Here is a 19,121-nt window from a genome sequence, read left to right as displayed (position 1 = left end):
AAAGTACAATCTAGACTTCACTCGGTAGGGCTTTGTTAACTCGAGCCGTCACAGATATGAAGAGCAACTTCTGGTTCTGCCACGCAAACTTGAAGACTGCTGAAGCATATTATAAGGCTGTATTTTCATTTGCACATTATTTAATTTAATTTTAAACGTATTTTGAATTGATCTATTTCATCACATTCTATTCATCAAATTTCAATATCTCCTTTTTTTCCCCTCTTGTGAAATCTATTTATTGTTGTTAAGACTGACTTGAGCCTTTAAATGTGTTCTTGTATTTGCTTGATTAGTTCCATGACGCACGTGTGTGTGCGTCTGGCTTATGTTACAGCTGAATTCAATGGCTCTATGTGCACTGTTCTCTTAGTCATTGGTGTTGCTCGGTCACATCTGGCCTCGCGTAACGAGGAAGTGAATAAATGATCATTCAGTAGAGTTTTCTTTGCATTTGAAAGATTTCCTCTGAGTGTGATGGACGTGTGGAGGAGAGACGGTGTGTGGCTGTTGCTTTATTGGCCATCTCTAGGCTAATCAAACTTTGGTGCTGATGCTATTGTTTGATGAGCAAATGCATGATATTTCCTAGGATTTAACAGTGTGCTGAGCTTCTGTTTGTTTCCAGTGTGAGAATCATATTTGAATACTACTTTGAATTCTATGGTTGGAATTTAAAGTATTCGACATGTGACTTCAACCCTGACGCACATACTCGTGGTATGTGTTGATCAGCGTTCTATGAATGTGATAATTGTCATCACACTAAAGGAAATTGCGTCGGCAAAAGGTACAGGCGGGTTGTCTCCCTCAAACATATGGACACTTACGCAACTTTGCTCAAGAAGTTGGCCATTATGTGTAATATGTCCTTGCGTAGCAAATTGTTTGCAATTAATGCTCTGAATACTATATAGATAACTTGTTTAAAGTTTTAAGTGACACACAACTATTTCATTTTTATAGACTTAGCAGTCAAGAAAATAATTTGCCCATCAATTGATAATGGAAGTAATTCAACAAAACGAGTCGCATGAAGCATTGAGTCTAACCCTCCTGTTATGGAGGACAGAAAATGACTTGAGTATAAATAAGTAATTGCATGAATAAATAAATGCTTAAATAAAAGTATAAATACAGAAATAAATCAATAAAAGTTATACCTAAACATGAGATCATTAAATAAATCTGCATTTATTTATTCCTGTAATTATTCATTTATTTATTTATTCTAAGTCATACCTGTGGTCTCTCTCCACCTTTCTTCTGGTCGATGAAGTGTAGTTTAATAAGTGCCAGGCTGTAGAAATGACACGCAATATTCTCTATACAATCAAATCAGCCATGACCATGATGCCTCGCTCGCAGCAATGGGCGGTTACATGTTGCAGCTTCTCCTCCCGAGACAATCGGTGCAGGCTTGACCCACACCGCAAGTCTCATACAAATTTAATCAGCAACAGTATTTCAGCTGGTGGATGGAACGGTAGCAGCAGACTAAAGAGCATTTCTAATTGATTGAATTGCTCACTTTATTTTATCCGACAGTCAGTGGTCCATTTGAGGTCTTTGGCACAACCCCAAAGTCCACACTTGTGGGCTTGTCAGCGTCTTCCTGCAAAGGATGCGAGTTCAGGGCCGTCCCACTGTTGGATCGTCAAGTGCTCGAGGGCTCCTTCGGAGACATTTTATTATATAATAATAGTAATTGATTGCTTATTACCAATGTTGGGGTTGTCACTATAACTACCATGTGTCTTTTTGTGTGGCTCAGACAATAGAACCTAGATTGTAAAGTCTTGTGTGTTTAGTCTAAACTCTTTGCTGCTCACCTTCGTTGTAGAGGCTGAACTTGTTGTTGTTTTGGCCTCCATCCCTGGGCTGTCAGGTCTGGCGTGAGGCGCTTTGGCCTGAAAGGCCCCATTCGCTCTCTGAGCCTTGTTTGTTCCACTTCCTGGCAACACCAGAACACCTCCAGTAAAGATTTTGCAAACTTGGAAACAATTTAAATGAGTCTATTAATTGATCATTTAAACAATCGGTACTGCATTCCTAGTTGTATGTATAAGAAAATCGGCACAAACTGAAGTTGCAGATCTACATGCTAAACAATGCCCCGCTTTTGTCTTAACTTCTCCGATTTTTAGCAGATCATTTAGAAACCCTAATATGGCTGACTGGAGGTAATCCGTCTTCAGTTACGGTACAAGCAAATAAAACCAGCTGCCCCACTGCGAGCGACAGCAGGAGTCTGGGATTTCATCAACTTCCAGCAACAAAGGATGTCTCTTTAGTCTTAAATATCCCCGTTGGAAATAATACCCGAGGCGCTGGGTGGTGGATATAATAAATGTCTACAGTTACAGTACAATGTCTTTTTTCTTGTGTCTCGTCTGAGAACAAACTTTAACTTTTTTTCTTTTTTATCTAACCTTCCACTTGGGTTGCTGATGGCGTGCGATGTGGGCGTAGGTGCTGCTTTGTTAGGGGGGTGGAAATGCATTTAGAAGCTCAACATCTCTGCTGCCCTGATGTATCGACGTGGTGATCTTCCCTGTTGCTTTCGTTTCTTAAACCGTGGCGTGCATGGAGCCCACCTGCTGTTATACGGGTAAGCACCAAAGAAAGCAAGTTTACCATAGTTACCAAGTTCTAATAAATCAACTACATCCAGATAATTATTAACTTCATTTCCTGTCGTATAATGACCCGTTTAAGTCACTGTGAGGTCTTAGTAGTACTGTTGTCCAGTTATTTCACTGTTCCTTGCCAGCTCGTTCTTTCTTACTGCCTTCAACTTCCGCCTGTGTTTTAAGATTAAAAGGCATGACGAGTGGTGACAAAAGTAAATCGGTACAAATGAATAGCAGGGGTTCTACAACTATAGTCTCCGTTTGATGTGAGCTTTGTGTGCTGAAAGGTTTGGGACTAGTCGCATGTCCCGTAAAAATGTCTTTCTTTTCACCATTACTCTTCCATGGGTTTTATCCAGATGTTTGCTCCAGTGGGGATGCATAAAATAACTGAATTGATTTTTAACTCATTGCCCGAAACAATTTAATAGATAAATATACAATGGAGAAGATGATCTACTCCATTATATATTTATATATTAAATTGTTTCGCCAAATAATCTGTCGTTGATCTACTATAGATCAACGACAGATTATTTAGGCTAAATGGTAGTGAATGAAAAAGATGTTTCTTGGTAAATGTTAGACCGAAACGTTCCCTTTTCTGTGGCGCACTCGAACCGGTGGGCTGCTCGGATGACAAACCAGTTACAAAACCAGGACGTGTGCTTTTTAGTTGTTTTGTCTGGTTGCGTGACTCGGTGCGTTATAATTATAACCTCTGCGGTCTTTCCTGTTGGTTGTGTAAAGTGTTTGCAAAGAGCCTCGCTTGTGTATTGGTTTGTGATTCCACTGACAGCCGGCACCATCATCTCACGTATATGACAAATGAGTTCATGTGTGGAGCAGATTAGAACAAAATGGTCATGACTTAAAACCGGAATAGGAAGTCATGTGACATGGAGAGCCAAGTGTCTGAGGGTTTGTCTTCCAACCACAAATCCAAACAGGTGATTTCTCTATTCCGCTTTTCTTTTTCACGGCATTGCCGATGGTTTTAACACTAAATTTAGACATGGACTGAGACACTGCACAGCTGAAACCAATAATGTTTGGCCAAGTTTGAGATGGCCTTATAAATGTGCAACCTTAAAAAAAACAAGCATTTTTAATTGAGACGAGCAATAGAAATTATTATAATTGATCAACAACAAAAAAATTGCTTTACATGGATTGATAAAGTACATAACAGTTAAAGGGTAGCACGCACATTAGAATCATTGGAATAATTTGAATGATTAAATTAGCTAATTAGAACAAATGCATGAAAAACCCACTTAAACAAGACTCTGACTCATGGCCACCTTTTTAACCCTACTTTTAAATGTTAGTCTTTGGGTACTTGAAGATAAACAAAAATGGAACTACTGCATAAAGGGAGTTTGTCAGTTTTGTTGTTCATAGAATAAAACAGTTAAATCATTAAATGAATTGACTTGTATTCAAGTAATTTCTCGAGACACGCCTCCAAACGTTTGCAAAGGTCCAATTTCTCAAGTGATTTGTTTTATATTTGTATGAATTCAATATGTAGATGTCAACTTTTGGGCTATGAGAATAGTAAAGGGTCTTTTATAGGCTAAAGAATATATATGTATATTTTAAAGCCAGTGTGGAAATAAACCTGTGTATGCAGCAGTGGGGAGGACGTATCTTGAAATATTATCGCTTTATTATAATTTCTTTCTCAAAAACTGGAAAACATCCCTTTCTGTATCTTCCAGCCTTCACCTGCTAGAAGTATCTCATTTCTGGCCACTCTCGTTGCACATCAGCCTGAAGCTCCCTTATCTGTGGTCACCTCTGCGCCACTGATGGTGGAATCTTTAAACATGACCTTGCAGAATTTTTACAATCGGCCCCACGTCCCCTCACAGGACGCGTTGGCAGCCGGCCAAACTCCGTGGAGACAAACTGTTGGAATAACGGAGAGATGCCCTTTGTGTGGCTGCATTGTTCACGGTAAAACCTTCAGGCGACATATTCCAAGTGACAATGGGCAACGCATTTGCACGGTCATGTGATCTCAGGTTCTCAATAGCAGTGTTGCAAGCACACCGTATCCTGTTCTGTTGACCTCCATATAGTGTTTGTCTCACTTTAGTGAGGAGTTTGTCAGTTATTGATTTACTGTCTCGGGCATTTGGGGTTTTACGCCCTTTAAAAAAAAAGTATCTTTAAAGATTTGTCGCTTCAGTCTGTGGCTCTAAGTATTTATTGATTAAAGCTGAAAAGATTAGTCTACTTTATTGATAAGATGAGTGATGGAAAAGGAATCTGCAATTCTTCTGATAATCAATAAACTAATTTCACAGGAAAACATGCCAAATATTCTCTAGTTCCCGCTCATAAAGTGACACGTTGTTCTGGGTTTTACATCATCTGTTGTTAACTGAATGCCTTGAAGTTGTTAAATAAACTGTTGGTTGAATAATGCAAGTAATTTGAGGAAGTCCTCTTTTGAGTTTAGGAAATTGCGATGGCCATATACAGTGCATCCGGAAAGTATTCACAGCGCTTCACTTTTTCCACATTTTGTTATGTTACAGCCTTGTTCCAAAATGGATTAAATTCATTATTTTCCTCAACATTCTACACACAACAACCCATAATGACAAAGTGAAAACTGTTTTTTGCAAATCTGTTAAAAATAAAGAACGAAAACATGACATTTACATAAGTATTCACAGCCTTTGCCATGACTCAAAATTTAGCTCAGGTGCATCCTGTTTCCACTGATCATCCTTGAGATGTTTAATTGGAGTCCACCTGTGCTAAATTCAGTTGATTGGACATGATTGAGAAAGGCACACACCTGTCTATATAAGGTATCACAGTTGACAGTGCATATCAGAGCATAAACCAAGCCATGAAGTTCAAGGAATTATCTATAGACCTCCGAGACAGAAGTGTATCGAGGCACAGATCTGGCGAAGGGTACAGAAAGATTTCTGCAGCATTGAAAGTCCCAATGAGCACAGTGGCCTCCATCATCCGGAAATGGAAGAAGTTTGGAACCACCAGGACTCTTCCTAGAGTTGGCCGCCCAGCCAGACTGAGCGATCGGGGGAGAAGGGCCTTAGTCAGGGAGGTGACCAGGAACCCGATGGTCACTCTGACAGAGCTCCAGCGTTGTTCTATGAAGAGAGGAGAACCTTCCAGAAGGACAACCATCTCTGCAGCACTCCACAAATCAGGCCTGTTTGGTCGAGTGGCCAGACGGAAGCCACTCCTCAGTAAAAAGCACCTGAAGGACTCTCAGACCACGAGAAACAAAATTCTCTGGTCTGATGAAACAAAGATTGAACTCTTTGGCCTGAATGCCAAGCGTCATGTCTGGAGGAAACCAGGCACTGCTCATCACCTGGCCAATACCATCCGGTGGTGTCAGCATCATGCTGTGGGGATGTTTTTCAGCGGGAGGAACTGGGAGACTAGTCAGGATTGAGGGAAAGATGAATGCAGCAATGTACAGAGACATCCTCGATGAAAACATGCTCCAAAGCGCTCTGGACCTCAGACTGGGGCGACGGTTCATCTTCCAACAGGACAACGACCTGAAGCACACAGCCAAGATAACAAAGGAGTGGCTTCAGGACGACTCTGTGAATGTCCTGGAGTGGCCCAGCCAGAGCCCTGACTTGAACCCGATTGAACATCTCTGGAGAGATCTGAAAATGGCTGTGCACCGACGCTCCCCATCCAACCTGATGGAACTTGAGAGGTTCTGCAAAGAAGAATGGGAGAAACTGTCCAGAAATAGGTGTGCCACGCTTGTGGAATCATACCCAAGAAGACTTGAGGCTGTAATTGCTGCCAAAGGTGCTTCAACAAAGTATTGAGCAAAGGCTGTGAATACTTATGTACATGTTATGTTTTCGTTCTTTATTTTAAATAAATGTGCAAACATTTGCAAAAAACTGTTTTCACTTTGTCATTATGGGTTTTTGTGTGTAGAATGTTGAGGAAAATAATGAATTTAATCCATTTTGGAATAAGGCTGTAACATAACAAAATGTGGAAAAAATGAAGCGCTGTGAATACTTTCCGGATGCACTGTACATTTAAAATTATTTTTTGCTAATCAGTGATTTATATTCATATTCATCAATTGCAGCCGTAATGTTATGATTTTTTTTAATATTGTGAGTTATATCCTTAAAGAACCATGACTGATAAAAACTCACAAATTAGTTAGGTTTTATATCCCAAAATAGTTTCTTTAGGGACACAAGACATGAAAAACTCCTTACAGGGTTCATACGGTCATGGAAAACCTGGAAAAGTCATGGAATTTTAAAATTTCCAGGCCTGGAAAAGTCCTTGCAAAAATTAAATCCCAAGTTTTGGAATAGTCATGGCAATCTGTTCAATTCACATGTCCATTGACGCAGTTTGATTAAAAGAATAAACATTTAGATAAATGTTTATTCTTTTAATCAAACTATTGTCATTTAAGGTGTACTCGTGTATACACCGAGATTTCACAAAATGTTTGGTCATGGAAATCCCTCAGTCAACAGGTGTATGAACCCTGTCCTTACTACTCCGACATGACACTAAACCAACTGTGGCTCATTATAGCCTGGGCCAGAATGTGTGACTGGACTTCAGACCACCGTCTGGAGGGGTTGGAGTCTATTATATACACGAACAGGCACACAAATTTGGCCCTGGAAATGAAACCGCCAACACAAACATCTGGTGTGAAGTCCTCGTCCTCCTCCGGTGGAGTCCCACACAACGCGGCACAAGCCTGCACAGGATCCCCGGCTCGGGTTACCATGGTTACAGCTCCGGGTGGTAACGGTGTCCACCAGCCGGCTGATTCTGGGACGAGTCAAATTACCACTGCAGGTGTCTTTGTTTTTCCTCGTGCTGGTTTTTCTCAAGTGCTTTTAACACACACACACACACACACACACACTTTGCCTGCTTTTATCCGTGTTGTATGTTTTACACAGTGGGAAATGGTATTTTTATGTTGGCGCCACTGCAGATGTTCCCTCTGTTTATATAATCACATGAGCTCACTTTCACTTCTCTCTTCTCTCGCGTCAGTTCCTCTCTTTCATCCTGTTTTTGCTGCGGATTCCCAGTCAACATCGACGGACAGGAAACGCAGGAAAGAGTCGAGGGGGGTGTTTGAGCGGATGTCATGCTACAGTGGCTTCTGGTGTTGGCACGTGCCTCATTAAACCTGACGTCAGCCCGAGGCTGCTTTTGCATATATTTTGTTTTTTATCCTCCGAACAATAATAACCTCTAACATCGCTCCACTCCACTAGAACATTTGGCTTATTTAAGACTCATTTTCAAATCGTCGCATGTCAATCATGACTGCGGCATTAGAAAATAAGAATGTAAACTATCGACAAACTTTGTCTCTATAGGGTTTGCCTTGGCTGGCTTTTTTTCCTCTTGAGCTCATTATTTCTATAACGCCCCCTCTATGAGTGGGATATTTTTGATTGCAACATAATTCACTCTTACTGCCTTTCTTAAGCCATGTTTATCTCAAAATGAAGTCTTGCAGTGGACACATCAGTCACACTACACACTAACTTTTGTTTGTGATTAAAATGCTGTCTGTCAAATTAACTTATGTCTCACCTCCCTCCTTATCCTTGAACCCTCTGCCTCTCCTCGATGCCTTCTTTGCTCTCCTTTCCTCTTATACTCTCCTCCTATCTTCTCCTATCGTCTCCTTTCCTCCTCTCTTGCCCCTTCCACACAGATGCTCCCAGCCGCCCAGCTTGACAGGAGTGATTGGATGTGTCAACTAGGTATTACACCTATCCCAACATTTTACACTGCAAGCAGGGAGACTGGCTGGGTGGGAAAGGACATTTTGAGAATTTGGAAATACTTGTGGAAAGGGAATATGACTCTTGGTATGCATCTGACATGGGTACCTTTGTTTACCAGGCGTGGTTTATAGGTAACAAGGTCAACGGTCACAGACTAACCTTTGCCAATAACTTTCTTGCAGCTTCTTAATGAGTCTTGATCTGGATTTATTAGGCCTACTTCTTCAAGCTTGTTTTTCTGTTTCTTTTCCGTTTTCGCAGTTCTTTTTTACATGCAACTCTTATATATAAAAAAGCAGTATTAAATGCAACATACTACTAAACTCGGGGGGCAATGGGGAGCTGGGAAATAAGAAAAGAGAAAGTCAAATGAGTGCATAGAAAAGAAAAGCCTTTTTTTCTCTAAAGTAAAGAACCTAACTAACCATAACTTAATTTCCAAAATATATATAATAAATAAATAAAATGACCATTAAAATAATGACACTGCCTTGTATTGGTGTCCAGTGGGAGAAAGGAAACAGGATGTTTCGGTCACTTTTGTCCCATCCACGACGCATTAAAGGCTTGCATGTACGGGAAGACTTCCATCATCTGGGCATTCGTGTTGCAACACTTCCCAATCTAGTACAGCATCCTTGTGGGATGCAATTAAATTTTTGGTGGAACACAATTCACAAACTGGCTAATGCAACTGCTGAGATGTCCTCAACGGGAAGAAGAGAAAAGGTCCCAGCACTAATTTCTGTTTGTTTCAGACGGCGGTGGCTGAGGTATCACGTTATGTATTTGAAGTCCAAGGCTCGATTCATCCGCTGCGTGGCTTAATATTTAATTGAGGACAGCAAGTCCCTCAGGAATGTTTTTGTTTTGCAGTTCTCTAAGATAGTACGACTCCTCGCCTACACGTATTAAGGGAAAGGTTTCTCACAGTTCAGAGAAGACCAGGTGCAGGAGCACTGGGTTTTTCCCAGATGGCAAGAGGTTACAAAAGCATTAAGTTAATGACGGATAATTATAGATTGAACAAAAGGCACCAACTGTGAAAGGTTTGCCGGGAGTCGGGGGTGAGACGGGGCTGACTGGAGGTTTCATTGTACACAAACGGAGGTTGATGCAATGCCAGAAGTGGGAAACGTATTCATCCACCCTTGCTAGCACAAACTGACATCTCCTCTCTCTACGGCCTACTGTTTTTGTTGTTGTTGACGTTCCATCATCTCTGATCATCTGATTGCTCTGTTCCTTCTCTCCATCAAATGTGTGCTCCGGTTTCTTTTGCCAGCTCTTTGCATAATCTCGCGTCTGTATATCTACCTTCTGTTCTTGTCTGTCGGACCGATTGGCAACATGGATTGTTAACTGATATGTAGAAATTGTTCTTAGTTCTCAATCTGTTTAATAGTTATTTAGAATTAGTGCAGGGCCAACATTAACCATTGCTTTAATTCAGATTAATGATTATTTACGTTATTGTAAATCTTTTAAATGTGAGAAAATACTTTAAATGACTAACATTTCTAAAAAGCTAAAGATTTATATTTTATTAATTAAATAGCAACATCCAATGATCTTTTCTTCCTGACAAACAAAAGTGTTTGTGTGTTCGCTCAAGTAGTCTAAATGGAGGTGAAATGCTTTGAACGGAAACAGAAAGCCGATCTCGGCATTTGTAAATCTTTAACCTGCTTATTGTGTTCTGCTCTTTTTACTTGATGAATCATTTCAGTAAACATACTTTTAGGACAAAAAAACTAAACGGGGAGAGACCCGAGATCAGTTTCTAATCGACAAGAAATGCAGCCTCGTTGGCCCTTTGATGTGATCAGACCTTCACAATGAAACTAGGATATTGGACCCTCTCAAAGTTGTCAATCAAGATATTAATCTCTGCGTTTATCTGTCTCCTGTTCTTCCCAAGCAGATGAGGCAATCCTGGACGATGTAATCGGACCGAAGGATTCATCTGCAGCGTTCACGCCAGAGAGAGGCCGAGGACGGAGCGACGAGGACATCGAAGACACCAGGATGGGCGTGGGGAAGAATACCAACTCCAAGTCGATGGACGGCAACAGTGAGGGAGGAAAACTTGAAGAGGAGAGCAAGCACAGCGCAGATTTCTACCCCATCCCGGTACACAAATATGTTTTCATTTTATCATTGGCTCAATTTAGCAACTCAAGAGATGTTTCCCTCAGGAGTTGGAGATAATACCAGATCTGAAGAACCAACCCACTTGCATTCGACAGGTGTTCAGAAACGCAACTCTAACACATCCAGCAGACAAGACGGTCAACTCTCCGCGAACACATTCAACATATGTTCTTAATAGGTTTATAATGTCAGTGTTGTACTTGCAGCTCGTTTCCCATATTCCCCAAAAATCAGTTAAAGCAGGTTCAAGTAAAAACAATCTGCCACCACTACAGAAGCTGCTGGGAAGCAAATACGATACAAGTTCAAAGTTTATTTGTGTTTTTGTGCAACCCTTAAGTTTTTAGACATTCATCTCCTTCATACATTTAATTTAATAAACGCTTAAAATAAAAGTTATACTATCTTACATATTGGGGAGGTGTATTTTTAAAAAACGGGTACGGGGGTCGTTTGTTTGAACAATTCCTTTTGACACACGGAGTGATGGCTGCCCAGTGTTGACAGAGTGCATTCAAAGTGTTTCGTCTCTGAGGTTTTTCTCAGAAGGATGACAGGATTTAGTGAAAACTTGGTTGCAGCACTGAAACCACAAAGTAAGAGAAAACTGACGGATGCCGGGTTCTAAAATCATAAAACCCTTCATCTGGCATGAAAAACATTGAAACGGTATTTTCTTAAAATTTACATTTGAATAGGTCCCCTCCCCCTTTGTAGATTTATCTGCACATTCACGGTGAAAAGCACACGCATAATATGCACTTGTCACTAATTCTAGGTGGAATGCACTTGTTTGCACAAGAAGCGCCTGCTCACGTGCAGGTTGGCCTTTACTTTTTTGATTCGTCACTTCCAAAACTTGCCCTCGCATGTCCTTTTCATTTGGTTTTGTAAGCATCAGCATCATCAGGTTTATGCAAACCGTAATTAAAAGCTAACCTTCTGTAATGCCTTATGAAACGAGAGAGGACTGACTGAGTCCGCCTGTGTGTTAAGGTGGTGGTAAACGGCGTGGGCGGGGCCAATGGAGACCAGGACACTGAGAACACGGAGCTGATGGCCATCTACGATAAAGAGAATCCAGGAGCAGAAAAGGTAAAGAGGAGAAACAAAGACGTGAAACACAAACCCTGTGTTTTTCATACGTGATCAGAAGTGCAAGTTCACTCCCATAAGCCGTGAAGCACACGGCCGCGTACTCTCATTGTTCACAAAGCTGACGCGTAACCACAGTTTCAATCACTTGATTTCCTTCCTCACCGTTACCGATTTAATCCTTCAGATTTCAGTCCGAGTGGATTTATATTCCGTGGTAACGGGTGTGGTTTGGTGGTACCGTTCCGTTAGCGCCCTCCATCTACCAGCCGCTCCTCGTCTCCTGAGTGATCACAAAGAATCGGAACTGGTCCGCTTTCTTCTTCTGAAGATGCATGTGTGATGGGTGATTGTGGTCTCGTTGTGTTCCACGTGGCTGTTCCCCAATAAATATCACTTTGTACTTTTAGTGTTGAAGCAGCAGCAGGATGGTCAGTTTGCATCATTAGTAGCTTAATAATTGTAATATAATTTTAAGATGGGGAACAGTGAGGCTATTTGTCAATGCAGGTTAGAATATAAAAATTGGAAAGATACATTGTTTTTCCCAGAAAAAAAATATATTACTTTTATTATATATTAAATATACCACATGAGAATCTAAGATTGTAACTTATGTTTTACTAGTCTGTCTTATTTTGCATTAAATGCAAAACCAGCTGAAGCAAACATCTTATCATGACTAGTCCGTTATATATTTTAGAAAAGCACATGGTTTCCCATTTTAAAAAGTCTACATCCTTAAAGAGTTAAAGCTATACAAATGTAGCTTTGTTTCACTTCTAACCCGGTTCTGCATTTAACATCGTAAAACACAAACTCACTTTCACCCAAGCAAGAACAAAATATTAGCTGACTCATCAAACTGTCTCCATCTTCTCTTGTTCTCACTTTTCTATGCCGCGAGTCATGCCATTTGTGTTTTGTTTCACCCACTGTGTCGCCATCGCTCGCTCTCCGTCATGTTATTATTATTATTATGTTCTTTTCTTAAGTGATTGTTCATGAGTCATGTCCACTCAGGCGTCTTTTCTCACGTCATCATTTGACTGGATCGGTGTGAGCCGGCCGCTATAGTCCTGAACTGTCACAGGAACTCATTCCTCCAGAAAACATTATTTTGTGTCCAGGACAAAGTAAAAAAATAATTTCGAAGACATTTGAGCTCCGTTTTCATCTTTGTGTGTGTGTAGAGCTCAATGTCTGAGATGCCGGACAGCACCGACGCCAGGATGCTGGACATGATCTACACCATCGAAGACACCCCACCCTGGTACCTGTGTGTGTTCCTGGGCTTGCAGGTAAATCTCCATGCTGAACTGATATGAATCATGAATATATTTGAAAAGATGCGTCTGAACTGGCAATGTGTCGCCATAAGAGCTGAATAGCGAGCGCTCCCCCTGGATAATCACGGTGAGTCAGATTCTTCGCCGGGGTTGTATTTGTCATCCCGGTGCAGTATTTTTCATCCGACCGCGTTCACCACACAACTGGACGCCAGTCCCAAAAATAGTGTTTTGCTCACAGGGCGCGTCATGTTGGTTTAAGATGGAGTTGATGACTATTCTACAAATAATGTCATTATCTGCCATCGCCTGAAGAAATACAGAGTCTTTAAGTTGGTGTCACGTGGTGTCAATTGTTTCTTTGAACAGTGGAGGTTTCCCCCTCAGGCCTTCTCAATAAACATTGCACATCACCAAGACGAATGTCTAATGCTGTGACTCTGACCTTTTGATGTCAGCAGTTACTAATTCCTGTTATAATGGAGATTATATGTGAATGTTCCTTAGTGAGCAGCATTGTGGTGCAGCTCAATGGACTGCGTATCGTCTCACCGCGTTTAACAGAATTTCACGTTTGATTTTACTCCATGCTTGACGTAGCTGAAAAAAATCAATTCAGTAGATTTTGCTTCCAAAACAAGTGTTGTTGAAGCTGCTCTCTGATTGGTCAGAGTGGCGGCACGTTCACGCTCCTCTGTCAATATTGGTGCCCAGAGCAGAGATACAAAAAAAAAACATTAACAGAGTTGTGGGAAATTAAATATAATCATGTTGTTGTAGGTGATTTCATCAAAAGGTGAAACAGCATCAACTCTTCCATGATCACCCAGAATGTTAAGAGTTTGTTGGGCATGACTTATAGATGTTTTTGCTCTGTTTCGATGTAAAATTATTTAGCTATTTATGATGATTGAAGAGTCATGAGACAAAAAGTAACATGTATACGCGGCTACACAATCCCAAAAAGTCAGTTCTTTTGGCCCGCAGCGTGCCTTGATGCCGACCTTCATTCAAATGCTTGGGATCTAATTAGTTTTTGAAAAGTAACAGAGGGGAGGGGTAACGAATCTGAGAGATAATTATCCAAAAGGGAAAAGGTTCATGATGATGATCTGATGTATTCTCTGAACATCCGAAAAGCTAATGTAACTATGGTGTCGGTATCGACTGGTAAACAATAGATGTGCACACAGACTCTCTCACACACACACAGACTCAATCTCTCACACACACACAGACTCTCTCGCACACATATACTCTTTCTCTCTCACACACACATACTGACTCTGTGGCCTCTTCTCTTCATAGCACTACTTGACGTGTTTCAGTGGAACGATCGCCGTGCCGTTCCTCCTGGCCGAGGCGATGTGCGTGGGCAACGACAAGTGGGCCACCAGTCAGCTCATTGGGACCATCTTCTTCTGTGTGGGGATCACCACCCTGCTCCAGACCACACTGGGCTGCAGGTACACTCACGATACTGAAGTACAGAACCAAGGGCGTCGACATGACGCTCCTCCGTCTCCATCCTGTGTGTGTCTACACATTTAAGAAAATACTTACAACAAATGTTTTAATATAAATGTATATTGCGGATATCTCACAGATGCCCTTGAGCAGGGATATCTTATGTTTCAGACTTTCTTTTTTGATTGTTTTGTTTGTGCTACAGCAGTTGTCTTGTACGCATGTTGTTAATGAGAATGTGATGTGTGCATTTCAACTTCCTCGTTTTGTTCATGTGACTGCAGTTTTGCTTCGAGTTGAAAGTGAACTTCCCAGAAGATGCCTATTTGTTGCCTATTGCATCACTTCTCATTGAGACACTAACCCAGACAGTACTCAGAGTTGCTTGTGTGGATTTTAAAATGTTTTTGAATTTACTGTGAGAATCCTGCACTGTCTTTGCCTTACGGCTTTGATTGGGTACTTCCTCATTTTCCAAAAGAAGAACAAATACATTTCCAGGAAACTCTTGTTTCCGTCGACATTCCAATGTCAACAGGCCAGATGGTCCAGTGCGTCATTGAGAGCATTTTTGATTACATTTTATTTAGCTGACTCTGTTATCAAAGCAACTTACACCGTAGACACAGCTACAGGGAGCAATTCAGGGTCAAGCGTCTTGCTCAAGGACACATCGACTAGGGCGGGGATTGAACCACCAACCCCCTGATTGGAGGACAGACCTGCTAACAATTTACCCAGTCGGCGCACATTTGTCAGATTTGAGTGAAATGTCTCTGCTTGATGGATATTTTTCGTGTTGTGACGTTGCCGATCCTGACATTTCTAAAGATGTCACGTTCTCCAGTAAAACATCTCAACAACAGCTGGACGGACTGGCACAGCATTCGAGACATTCACGGTCCCCTGACAACACATCCAAACACACCTTTCACATCTCCAGACTTCGCAGATCAAAACCTGTCCGGTGCTTTTCTTTGGTTTATAACCAAATCCCTGCAAACACTGATTACAGTCCAAATCAGCCTCAGCGGCATTTTGTGCTTCATGCTAATCAGAGAATGTCAGCAGGCTGCTAAATGTTAGCCGCTAAAACATCTGCTTGTTGTGGGCAAGTTATCATTCAGCTTTACGGAGCAGACTCTGAAGTCTTGTTTGTCTCTTTTGTGAAGAAGACGTTTACATTAATCTGCATACCTTTCGAACCGTGTGTGCCATGTAATCCACCGCAGTTGGGGCGTGTGAACGGAGTGGGGGGCAAAAGACATTCATATTATAAATAAGTGGTACATATTTTAAATAAGTGGCTTCAGTCAGTGGAATCTCTCCCTTTGTCATTCACTGCTTGGTCCATACAGGCACACAAAGTCTGATTGATTTATTGATTCAACAAAGTTCTTTCAACTGTTGGGACTCTAAATGTTTGACAAAAGCGATCTGATGCAACGTTACCAGCCAGACGAGGCCTTCTAGTTTCTGCAGTTTGAGAGCTTGACCCAAAACGCTTGAGCAGATCCGTAGCGGTCTGGCTTCACCGTGGCCCGGTTGTGTAACGCTCTGTACTTTAGATCAGAGAAAACAAGAACAGGATCTGTGCTTTGGCTTCAAATTACCGCAGTTTCATAAGGGTGTAAATGCCTAGTTGTACTTCTCTACCGATATGTCTACTTGTTCAATCCAAGAGGTCATATAACGCATTCCACACCGACTCGGTACAGAGAATCAAACAACTTATTTTGACGTCTCACGCTTAACTCCTTCGAAAAACTAGCGTCAGCCTGCAGATGTGAGTGTATTTTAAGCCTTTTATTACTGTCCTGGGCATTTCAACTAATATCATATACATTTATGTGTTCTTTATTCCAATAAGACCTTTTGATATCCCTCCGCTCTCACGAAAGTTGCTTACGGTTTAAAGGTCAGCCATGACTGCTGGAAGAGGAAGGAAGAGAATCTGTGGCATCAATAACTTAACTTTTGACCCCATCTTGTGTTTGACAAACTGTTTTTAGATTACCCAACAAACAACCAGGGGGGTTCTCACACCACACAGTGAACGATGGTTAAATAAGTAACTGAAATGCTGTCACCTGGTGGCTCTGCACTGAAAATCCCGTTTGCATTCTCTATATTTTAACACTTCTTTTTTGTTATACATTAGTGTCCTTTTTTAAACTGCTTTCCTTGTGTCCAGGTTGCCCCTCTTCCAGGCCAGCGCTTTCGCCTTCCTCGCACCTGCCAGAGCCATCCTGTCCCTGGACAAATGGAAGTGTAATAACACAGGTAAACTCATCTAGATTCTCCCATCTGATAGCAAGCGGAGGGTTATTGTATCTTTGTTTACAGTAATTTTATCTCCAAATGCTGTCAACATCTAAGACTGCGAAGCAGAGAGTTAATGGGGGGGGGGGGGTATCTGCACGCTCCAAATGAATATTAAGAGCTATGATTCTCATGATCTATTTAAGTTTTCTTGTTCTTCACCCCATCCTTTATTTTTTCCAGAGGTTCCAATGTTCAACAGCACGGAGATCTTCAACTCGGAGCACATCTGGCAACCCAGGATACGAGAGGTGAGCAAAGAAAGACTAATGAAAGGTAGTAAGGGGGAAGGGAGGGGGGGCGATTCTTGACTGCACTGACCAACAGGATCAAATTGCCCTAAATCACCTTATTGTGGAAAGGATTGTTTACATATTTAGCTTAAGATGTTCAACCTTACACAACGCTAATCAGATAATGGATGTTACTTAAGCTACATCGTCTTTTTTTGTTTTCTTTTTCCAAGCTGCTAAATGGCTGTCTTCCTGTAAATGGCTGCAGGGTTTGGTTCCCCGGGTCAGAAGCTGTTTATTTGAATTAACCTTTTCCGTTTGCGCAAGCCAGTTGTGTAATTGTTTTTTATGTTGCGCACGGATGAGACTAAACTCAATCAGACCGAATCAACTTGTTGAGCGGGACACGGATGGACTGAGGGCAAGAGAAAACGTGCATTTGACCGCCGGGAACACGCAGACGGATACGAGGCAAACGGATTATTGTCCTGTAACCTCGTCTCCTCCGACCATGATGCAAACGAAAGGATTCATTCATTTTATTTCCCCTTATGTTATTAATGGGATCGGCAGAGGTGATGACTGCAAAGCAAACGCACGGCGGGATTGATCAGTGCTGAATCGGACAGATTGTTTTCCTTATCAATTAACGAGCAGGTTCCAGCCTCATTGATCACTTATATGGACTGCACCTGTAACGGGTTATGAAAAGATCAATTTACCACTGATGCCTCTACATGACCTGCAGAAGTAAACAAGATTGTCTATTTCTATGCAGTTATTATTAATAGTAACATTTAGTTAATGCTGCAGTAAAAAAAAAAGGTTTTCTAAAAGGACTCTGCTGCTTAAAAAAACACGAAATGAAAGTACCTAGCCGTAGCTTTAACCCTTGTGTTGCCTTAGGGTCATTTTGACCCGAATCAATATTACACCCTCCCCCCGCTTTAGGATTAATTTGACCCCATTCAATGTTTAATGTCGGTGTTCTTTCGGTAGTCAACAAACAAACATAAAGTGCCTCACACTTAAACTTGGAAAACAATATTAATTCTAATAATTTTCTGGAGGTTTTAATTGCTGGCGTCAAATTGAACCCAAAGGGTAAAATATGTTAGTAAATATAAAGGTAACAGGAGGGTGAAACATTGAATCGGGTCAAAATGACCCAAAGGCGGGGGGAGGGTTAAATATTTAATCGGGTCAAAATGACCCTAAGGCAATACAAGGGTTAATAAAACAAATATATTTCATAAAATGTGATTTTCTTTTGGCATTAACGAAAGCACTCTTAAATTATTCAGATTTAAGTGTTGCATTAAAATCAGTCTCCATCATTTTGTATCCTTTGAGCCTGCTCCTGTACTCTGAGTTGATTCATAGGGAACAACTTAAACTGCATCAGTGTTTAAGTCTTAGTTTCGTGTTCTAACTGATAATTAAACTTTGTTTTTAACTTTTTACCCCTCTCCTCTACCACGTCTATGTTCTGTCAGATCCAAGGGGCCATCATCGTGTCGTCCCTGGTCGAGGTGTGCATCGGAGTGCTGGGTCTGCCCGGGATCCTGCTGAAGTTCATCGGCCCTCTGACCATCACCCCCACCGTGACCCTCATCGGCCTGTCTGGGTTCCAGGCCGCGGGCGAGAGGGCTGGAAAGCACTGGGGCATCTCTATGCTGTGAGCAAAGAAATGCAAATTCATGTGTCAACTAAAACCCATTTTCCAGAGCTTGTTGGTCGTTGAGTGAACCTAACCGCTTTCTAGAGCTCCTCCCCCTCAGGGAATTCCCAGCTAAAGATGGAGCAGATGTAATGTGATTATCTGCATGTATTGAGAAAGATCCCCTTCAGAGCTGTGATATTCATGTTGTGTGAGGTCCCTGCTGTCTCACGACGGTTTGCACAGCAGCTGGATGCTGCCTCCTCGCGCTCCACAGGGACGGGGGATGTGTGCCTGTAATTTGCCACTGATTTGCTTTTTAGTGAATTGATTGGCTTTGCGGGCCTCTGGGGTCCACGTCGGACTTAGACGGGAGTAAATGGAACATGTCCGTGTGGGATTGGTTCTCGCACCACGAGTAAAGGAAATGGTAAGACGCCGATCCACCAAACTGAGAG

At 41.6% G+C, this 19,121-nt stretch overlaps 1 protein-coding gene across 4 annotated transcripts in view; it reads left to right on the top strand.

Moving 5' to 3' along the window:
• Positions 1 to 19,121, top strand: part of slc23a2 (solute carrier family 23 member 2) — a 34,088-nt gene that overhangs the window by 4,036 nt on the left and 10,931 nt on the right. Inside the window, exons 2-9 of one of the 4 annotated variants that reach the window (XM_056419429.1) lie at positions 8,371 to 8,419; positions 10,368 to 10,576; positions 11,594 to 11,692; positions 12,886 to 12,993; positions 14,290 to 14,447; positions 16,643 to 16,731; positions 16,954 to 17,021; positions 18,500 to 18,681. In XM_056419429.1, coding sequence (XP_056275404.1) covers positions 8,371 to 8,419; positions 10,368 to 10,576; positions 11,594 to 11,692; positions 12,886 to 12,993; positions 14,290 to 14,447; positions 16,643 to 16,731; positions 16,954 to 17,021; positions 18,500 to 18,681 — 962 coding nt within the window. Of the gene's footprint in view, positions 1 to 8,370; positions 8,420 to 10,364; positions 10,577 to 11,593; positions 11,693 to 12,885; positions 12,994 to 14,289; positions 14,448 to 16,642; positions 16,732 to 16,953; positions 17,022 to 18,499; positions 18,682 to 19,121 lie in introns of all 4 variants that reach the window. The other 3 variants (XM_056419428.1, XM_056419430.1, XM_056419432.1) reach the window with 3 other exon arrangements.

The sequence above is a fragment of the Pseudoliparis swirei genome, chromosome 7 (assembly GCF_029220125.1).
Source record: "Pseudoliparis swirei isolate HS2019 ecotype Mariana Trench chromosome 7, NWPU_hadal_v1, whole genome shotgun sequence".
In the NCBI taxonomy this organism is placed as follows: domain Eukaryota; kingdom Metazoa; phylum Chordata; class Actinopteri; order Perciformes; family Liparidae; genus Pseudoliparis; species Pseudoliparis swirei.
The sequence above is the reverse complement of the archived record's forward strand: the minus strand, read 5'-3'. Positions and strand labels throughout refer to the sequence as shown.